The sequence below is a fragment of the Anoplophora glabripennis genome, unplaced genomic scaffold (genome assembly GCF_000390285.2).
Source record: "Anoplophora glabripennis isolate ALB-LARVAE unplaced genomic scaffold, Agla_2.0 scaffold808, whole genome shotgun sequence".
In the NCBI taxonomy this organism is placed as follows: domain Eukaryota; kingdom Metazoa; phylum Arthropoda; class Insecta; order Coleoptera; family Cerambycidae; genus Anoplophora; species Anoplophora glabripennis.
Window position 1 is genome coordinate 1 of NW_019416885.1, and position 8114 is coordinate 8114.

The window sequence follows — 8114 nt, forward strand, 5'->3', positions numbered from 1 at the left end:
AAGGGTAGATTGCTCCCTTACTTGCTTTTTGCAAGTAATTATTTTTGCATCTAGACACTTCAGAAGGGATACTTTATGTTGTCTTCAGGTAACTAGTTTCTTCCGATTTAATGCCGTTTAGGAGTATTGGGACATTAATTTATATGGTGTGTATTTTTCATGTCTCCAGATAAGGGTAGATTGCGCCCTTATTTGTATTTCGCAAGTAATTATTTTTGCATCCAGACAAATTCTTTTATTTAATATTTCAAATCATTATGGTCTGTAATGCTCCAGTTAATTTTGAATATCCATGGTTGCGTTCGGGCATGGTCGGGCGATTTAGCTGCTATCTTTGGCTGCTGTTTTCACACCGGTCAATTTTTACAAATCAACATGCAAGTTCAGAATTATCAAACATTTCGTCCTGTATTTTTTCTTTCAATACTTGTAAATTTTGAGGTCTTTAATAATACTTATATTTTGTTGAAGTGTCCTCACAAAAATATGTCTAAAGGACTGAGATCGGGGCTGTCTTCTGACCACATTTTTTACAGTGTTCGTTGACGGGATTCGTCCTCAAAAATAAACTTGCCGATATTCCTGAAGAACTTTTGCACATTATTGTTATTTGAATAATACAGTTTAATTCTGTTTTATTTTTCATCATCAGAATAACCCATTTTATTTTTTTTAAACTGAAATGGGTTATTCTGATAATGATAAATCCCATGTATTTTTAAAGGAAAGTTCGTTTCTGTCATTTTTGTCTGATTGTGTGCAAGAGAGATAGAGTTATAGTGTACGATAGATAGAGTGACTTTGTCCTCATAGAGGACTGTCTATCTCTCTCTCTCTCTCTCTCTCTGTCTATCTCTCTGCTGTCTTTAGGAGTCTCTGGGGCTTCCCCAGCATTTCAGGACACCTAGAGAGGGAGCGTGGGGTTGGGGTAGAGTGCGTGGCCTTTTTAGCCTTCGTCATCGAGCTATGATGTCACAACGTATGAGAAAAAAAACTGTTTTTGCTCGTAATTCGGAAATGGTTGGAAATACATATAAACAAATCTCCCTTTGGTTGTTCTGAGAAGAGGTGGGTGACAATATATGAAAGAAAAAAAAAAAAGTATTTGCTTATACCTCGGAAATGACTCGAAGTATCAAAAAATCTACCCTGGTTCTGATTGGTGATAGAGTGAAAAACGTTAGAAGTCCGCATGTCGAAAAAAAAATCGGGACCAACGGTGTGTGACATCATAGAATAAAAAAGTGTTTATAACTCGGAGACGGTGTGTTGAATCGAAAAAACAATCAAAAAAATCTGCCCACAACCCTGGTTCTGATTGTCCGTTCTGCGTTGAATGGAAAAGGTCCGAAGTCCGTATATCGAAAAACAAAAAAGTTAGTCAAAAACTGCAACACCAGCAGCAAACGCATTATCTTATCTATGTAAAGGATCATTGATTGATGATTTGTTGTTTCTTTTTTAAATAAATTTCGTATTCAAGTAGGTACCTACTGCTTGAGGTTCCAGCAATTTTAAATTGTGTTAATTTTTTTGAACACCTCGTGTCACAAATATAAGCACTACCAATGGCATCCATGATATGCAACATTTGCGTCAATAATTATTCTTTCAACAAAAAAAGAGCAGTACCCATCTAAAGATACACAACCTGTATAATGCAATTTTTTTAAACATAGGTGTTAATATCGTACCAAATTGAAAGTCGTCGCACAAATCTAAAAACATTAATTTCAAGTTTTTGAATTCTCCCATTCCAAGGTGATATAAAATAAATAATTAATTAGGTAAATTCATAGTTTTTAACACAAATCTGATTTCCAAACAAAAGATAAGTTCCATATCTCTTTAATTACATAATTGAATGCATCAAATTTATTTGGCAGTTATTATTTGGCAACAAAGCCACTGCTAGAACTGCCGCCTATTACCAAGTAAAAGAGTTACCATGCTAACTAGAGCTAACTAGGCTAACAGGAGCCTGCATCCATTTTACGCTGCCAAATTCCAGCATTTAATACGCAGTCTGTGGCGATTAGCTAATATTGTCTGTGGTGTAACTAACGTTATCATCCATATCATCCATCGATGAGCACAAAAATAATACAATTTTCAAATTTTATGACATTCCATGTAATGAGGTGACTGAAACGTAATTTGTTCAATTCTCCAGTTTCTGTTTTTAAGAATTAAGCTATGTGTAATTTAATTCTCAATGAAACATTCCTATATTCCAAAGACAAATGTTCAATTATTGATCAACGTGAATTAATTAATGATAAAAAAAGCAATCGTCTTCATGTTATGCGACTGATACTAGTTCCAACAGAGGTTGTTAATTGTTCCTGATGAATTCAAAGAGACAGACATACTGTCGTTTGTTGTGCGCTTAAAATGTAGACATATATTTGACTAGTATCATTTCCTACGTTCTTTGTTGTCACAGATGAGATCCGTGGTTGTTTCAGTAAATCGAGGTTAACTTTGTTTGGTTTTTTCATTACATTAAATGTGAATATTCACTTTTTCTTAATAAGCCAATCATTAGAGGTTTTGTTTGTGACAGAAATACTGGTAGCAACTGGACTGTGCCATCATATAAAAGACAGTCTGTAGACATATGCTTATGTTTCCTACTCCAATTTACCATGAATTAATTTTTTATAAACATTTTTATGCAAAAACGCATTATTTTTTAGTTTTTGCTTATAAAATTTAAACCAACGAAGCATTCTGAATGTTATATATGTAGACGATATGTAGAGAATCGAAATACGACTAAAACGAGAGGTCGTTCGTTCCGATCGGATAATTAATAACGACGAAAACACGGAAAAATCAGAAAGTTTAGCGTTTTTTTTTAATTAATTACCCCCGATAATTAGTTTTGGCACAATTGAATTTTTTGGTGCACTATTTTGCAAAATTTCTGGATGTGTTGGAGGTGGTCCGACACAAAATGTATATTCTAATTTTCCGATAAAATGATGCGAAATGGGTGAAAAATTCTTCCAAACATGCTCAAAAAACGGCAGAGTGCGCGTACGCGGTCGATTAGTGAGGGAAGATCGAGAGATGAGGGGCAGTGGATATAAAGGTATACAATTTTGAATATTACATTCAGATTGATCGTTAACTTAGGTTTTATAAGCAAAAAATTTTTTAAAAATGCCTAAAAATGTTTATAAAAAATTAATTAATGGTAAATTGGAGTAGGAAACAAAAAATAATGTATGTATACAGACTGTCTTTTATATGATGATACAGTCCGTTTACTACTAGAATTTGAATGAACACAATCACTGATTTGAACTCGTTTGAAATCTTAGTTCATAAGATTATGCTTAATGACGTGAAATAAAGATCTATCGGCTCAACTGTAACAGTTTCGTTATGACCATTATCGATATGGCATACAATTTAAAACACTGGTCTTATAATCTCCGTCTTTATATTTGTAACTATATTTTACAATATAGGAATTTTAATGGTGAAATAATAGAAGATGATATAATAGACCATTATTGTTTAATAGGTTTCTCTTTAAAAACATTAACATAGGATTAGTCATCACGATGCATTCTTCTATTGTATATTATCAAGTAGTAGGTTATCATAATGACCACAAACAGCAAAATTCTTAACGATTGTAGCTGTGGCGATTAACCCTATATTGATAGTAATAACATATTCAGTTGGCATTGCCAAATAAATTTGATTTGATAAGACCTTTTATCTTCTGTAGATACCTATAATTCGGTTAAAAAAGTAATAAATTTTAATATTAATTATAATTTTGTTTTATTTTCGTAATTAATATAAAACCAATCTGCAAAATTTAAACTATTTAAAAAAAATTTAATGGGTATCTTAAGAATCATAAGAATGTGAATAAGTTTTTTCCAGTTTTGTTCAAATTGTTACTTTATTGTAAAATATGTAATGAAATAAGTAGATAAATTAGATAAAAAAGTTAATATTTCGTTACAGTCCCAATGACAATATCAGGGTTGGTTATAAGTAATGCTGATTAATGCTAAACAGTCAGATTTATAGTTAAAACAAACTAAACACTGGCACACAAAAAAAAGTGGTCTGATCTTTGAGTTGACAATAGGTTTTATGTATTTTGATGTATTAAATCCGAATCTGATAATGGGCCATAGAAAACCCATTCTGTTAATTTAGATTTCAAGGGCGCCATCCGTTAAGGTCTGGTGCGGACATGGATAACAAAATTATTGGAACTTGAATTCATATTTAAACTTTCTCGAAAACGACCTAGAAAACTTTCTATATGAATTACCTTTGCAGCATTTTGGACATGTTATGTTATTCCAGCAGGACGGAGCCCCACCCCATAGCACCTAAAGAGTGAGAAATCACTTAAACCAACATATGGATTTGTAGAAGAAATGCACCAATTAACTGGCCAGCCAACATTCCAGAACTTACTCCAATTGATGAGTTTCTATAGGGATATTTAAAAAATCACATTTACCGAAATCATATTGAAAATATAGATCATCTAAAGCAACTACTTCGGAAGAAATAAATGAATATTAAATGAATTGAGAAATAATTATGCACAAAATTGCGTAACTTTACCCTATTTTAAGTATGTCGAAGGAATAAATAGTCTTTTGCTGGGAGGCGTCATCGACATGTGATAAATACCTACTGTAATGGATATAATATTTGTACAGATAAGCTTATTTTCTAGTCCTATTTGTAAAATAAATTTGTTTATATTAAACTAAATTAATTAGTCTACTAAATATCCAAAATGGCTTTATCTGTAGACATTTAAACTCGTTTAAATACTTATTTGTCTTGATGGGAGCATTATCACTATTATTGATAAACTTTTGTCGTCTATGAACTTTTGCCCTCCTTAACAATTTTAAGTTAGCAGTCACATTTAAATACCATATTCCCAGTCTGATCTTATTTATAAGAAATACGGTATTCTAGAAAAAGTTGGCACTTTTTAAGAACTATAGTGACAATTACTCAGGAATGTTAACAGTGTTGATATATTCAGATTAATTTCTAAGTACTATTTAATTATGCACACTTTTTCTAGTGCAATATGGTGGTACGGAAATACTTGTATAACAATTATTTAATTTTTATGCAGCTTTCTAATTTTTATGTGATTTTTTCATAAGAGTGTAGCTAAAACAATTGTTTGATGACCAGTGTTAGAAGAAATAACAAAAGTGTGTGTTAAATTAATTTCAGTCAAAATGGTAAAGTTTACAAAGAGGCAGTGGTTAACGTTAATAGTTATAAGTATCGCCGATTTTTGTAATGCCATATGCGTTTCCCTTCAAGCTCCTTTTTACCCACAAGAAGTAAGTATTCTACATTTGCCTAGTAAATAGTCCAAAAAGGTACATTTATGTACCTCTTTGTCGTGAGTATGCGACACTATAACAGCTGGATTGTTCGTCGGTTGTCTCACCTATGACACACTGATGAGGACTAATAAGTCCGAAACCGGTCTGTGCCTGGTGGGTTAGACTAACGAGCGATCCTAGCTTTTGCACTAGGTGTTGCGAGTGTAATTCAATGCCGGTCGGGGCATATAGCCCGCGGAGTAGTTGTTTCTCGCAACACTGGCAATTTAGGTACATTTATGTTATATTTAGTTCCTATATTGTTACGTAATGGTGCGGGACCATAAGTTAGTAATTCTACCAAAATTTTCCCCCATTTCCTAAATCTTACACTTTAGTTAATTTTAAGTATATAGCCTAAACAAAAATCGAAAAAAAAACAATTTAAACGTTATTTACAATGCAGACGACATCATCTAGTATTTTTTTTATTAAATTTCCAATAAACCAATAATTTCATTTAAATTTACTTTACATATATTTTGCTGAAAATAGTTCTGCATAATGCATTTAAAATTCCCATATAGTTTTTTAAAATTCTTTGAAAATTTAAAAAAATTTATTGGACAATTAATTTCTGACATTAATTTGCTCATTTTTTTATAAAAATTAATTACTAATTTTTCATATAATTTTTGCTAAAATAAAAACTAAAAGAAAATTTATATCATACGATATATTCTTCTGAAGAAATTGAAAATTGTTTTCTCTAAATTTACAACAGTAGCAAACATTAATTTATCACAAAAAATTAAACGTAAAAAACAAGTGTCAATGCCAGAAATCACTTATTGAAATGTTATTTTTTTCGCTATCAGCCACGAGTACGTTTGTACTCGTATCTATGATTAAACTTTAAACTGAATTTTTTTTTTGATAAGAAATCACTTTATTATATCCTTTATAGTATTATAGTATCCATACCCAACCTCAACTAACTATTACAAATTATTGTTAGATATATCGCAATGCTGTTTACATTTGGGGAAAGGTGCGCAAAGTGAAATGAAATTTGATTTTTTCTAAGGGTCAGTGCCCCATCTTCATAGTAACTAACAAATTATAATACATACTTATATTTTACTTTAAGAAAATAAATATAATTTTAAGGCTGCGGTTTTAGAGACAAGAAGTTGCACTTTTAATAGAACAAGAAAAACCATCTAAACCATAAAAATGTTGAAATACAAGGATTCCTTTAATTCTTCGCAGTGGGAAAACATGGGCACCAATGAAATCATCGGAATGTACTTTTCCTGTTTTGTGGAGAATTTAATTAAAATACTTAATAATTATGATTAATTCATAGTAGTTTCATAAAAGCATTCTGCGGAGTGTAACTATGTTAATAGTTGCGTATGCGATTTTCTGTTTATTTAACAGGTGTGTAAAGTTCTGGAAATGTAATGATCATAATGCCTAGATTTTCTAAAACCGTCGTCAAAAGTCTGTTATAAATTTAATGAATATTAAGCACGATAAAATTATAGTATATTAAGTATTAAGGTCAGTAAGTGGTCTTTACTGGTTGAAGATATGTTTGGAGCTCTAGTCGGAAGGCTCAAATACTAAATAAATTTGATTAAAACTAAAAAATGTAATATTTTAAAAATTTATAAAACAAACAAGATTCAGACTTAGAAAATGCTTAGCAAGTAGGATGCTCAGCCATAATTCCCGAGAAATCCAGAGATATGAAAAAATCTTTAAGCTATTTGCAGTGTGGTAAGAAAACAAGAAAAATTTTGAAAATATCACAGAAGAGGTAATAATAATAATAAAGAGTCTTTATTAAGGCGGGGTTCAGCCTTTGGCTGCTTTTGCCCAACCTGAAATTATAAAGTTTCAAGAGAAAATACATATAGACATGGAGTAAATTTAACATCTAACAGAAACATAACTTTCCTGTTGTATGATTAACAACCTAAATATTAGAACCTAATTTATATACGTTTTTATACTACATTTTAATACCACATCATCACTGACAAGAATTTACTAATGAGGACTACTAAAATAAACTTTTACCTTCTTTTTAAAACTACTGATATTTTTTATCTGTTTAAGATCATCTGGCAACGAATTAAATAACAAAGGCGCGTAATAGGAAAACGATTTTCTAAAGGTAGCTGTTATATGCCGAGGTATTATTAATAAGAAAGGGTTCCTTCTAGACCTACTGTGTATTTGATCTGCAAAAATAATTTTTTCTTTTAAATATGTAGGCTTATCTGTAATAATTATTTTCTGAATAAAACAGGCAAAGTGAATTTCTCTTCTCACATTCATTTTTAACCAACCATGTTCAATGTAGCTTGGAGTAATGTGATACCTTCTTTTAATATTCACAGAAAACCTCATGCATGTATTTTGTAAGACCTGAATTCTATGTTCATCATAAAATGATAAACAAGGACCATACACTGTATCGCAATAATCAAATAAGGATACAATTAGAGAATCAACTATTTTTAATTTCACAGGCGTACTTAGAATAAATTTAAATTTGTATAAACATCTCAACCTCGCATACGCAGCTTTGATTATACTATCGATGTGAAATGTAAAAGACAATTTTGGATCTATAGTAATGCCAAGGCTTTTACATTGATTATTTATTGGTAAAACAGTGTTATTCAACAAAAGCCTACCTTGCAAATCTACTCTACCACGGTGGGTATTTGATCCCGTTAACAAAACATTTGTTTTCTG

At 31.1% G+C, this 8114-nt stretch overlaps 1 protein-coding gene across 1 annotated transcript in view; it reads left to right on the forward strand.

Moving 5' to 3' along the window:
* Nucleotides 1–4941: 4941 nt before the first annotated feature.
* Nucleotides 4942–8114, forward strand: part of LOC108913004 (MFS-type transporter SLC18B1-like) — a 34026-nt gene continuing 30853 nt past the window's right edge. Inside the window, exon 1 of the mRNA XM_018718454.2 lies at nt 4942–5357. Coding sequence (XP_018573970.1) covers nt 5250–5357 — 108 coding nt within the window. The 5' untranslated portion in view covers nt 4942–5249. The remainder of the gene's footprint in view (nt 5358–8114) is intronic.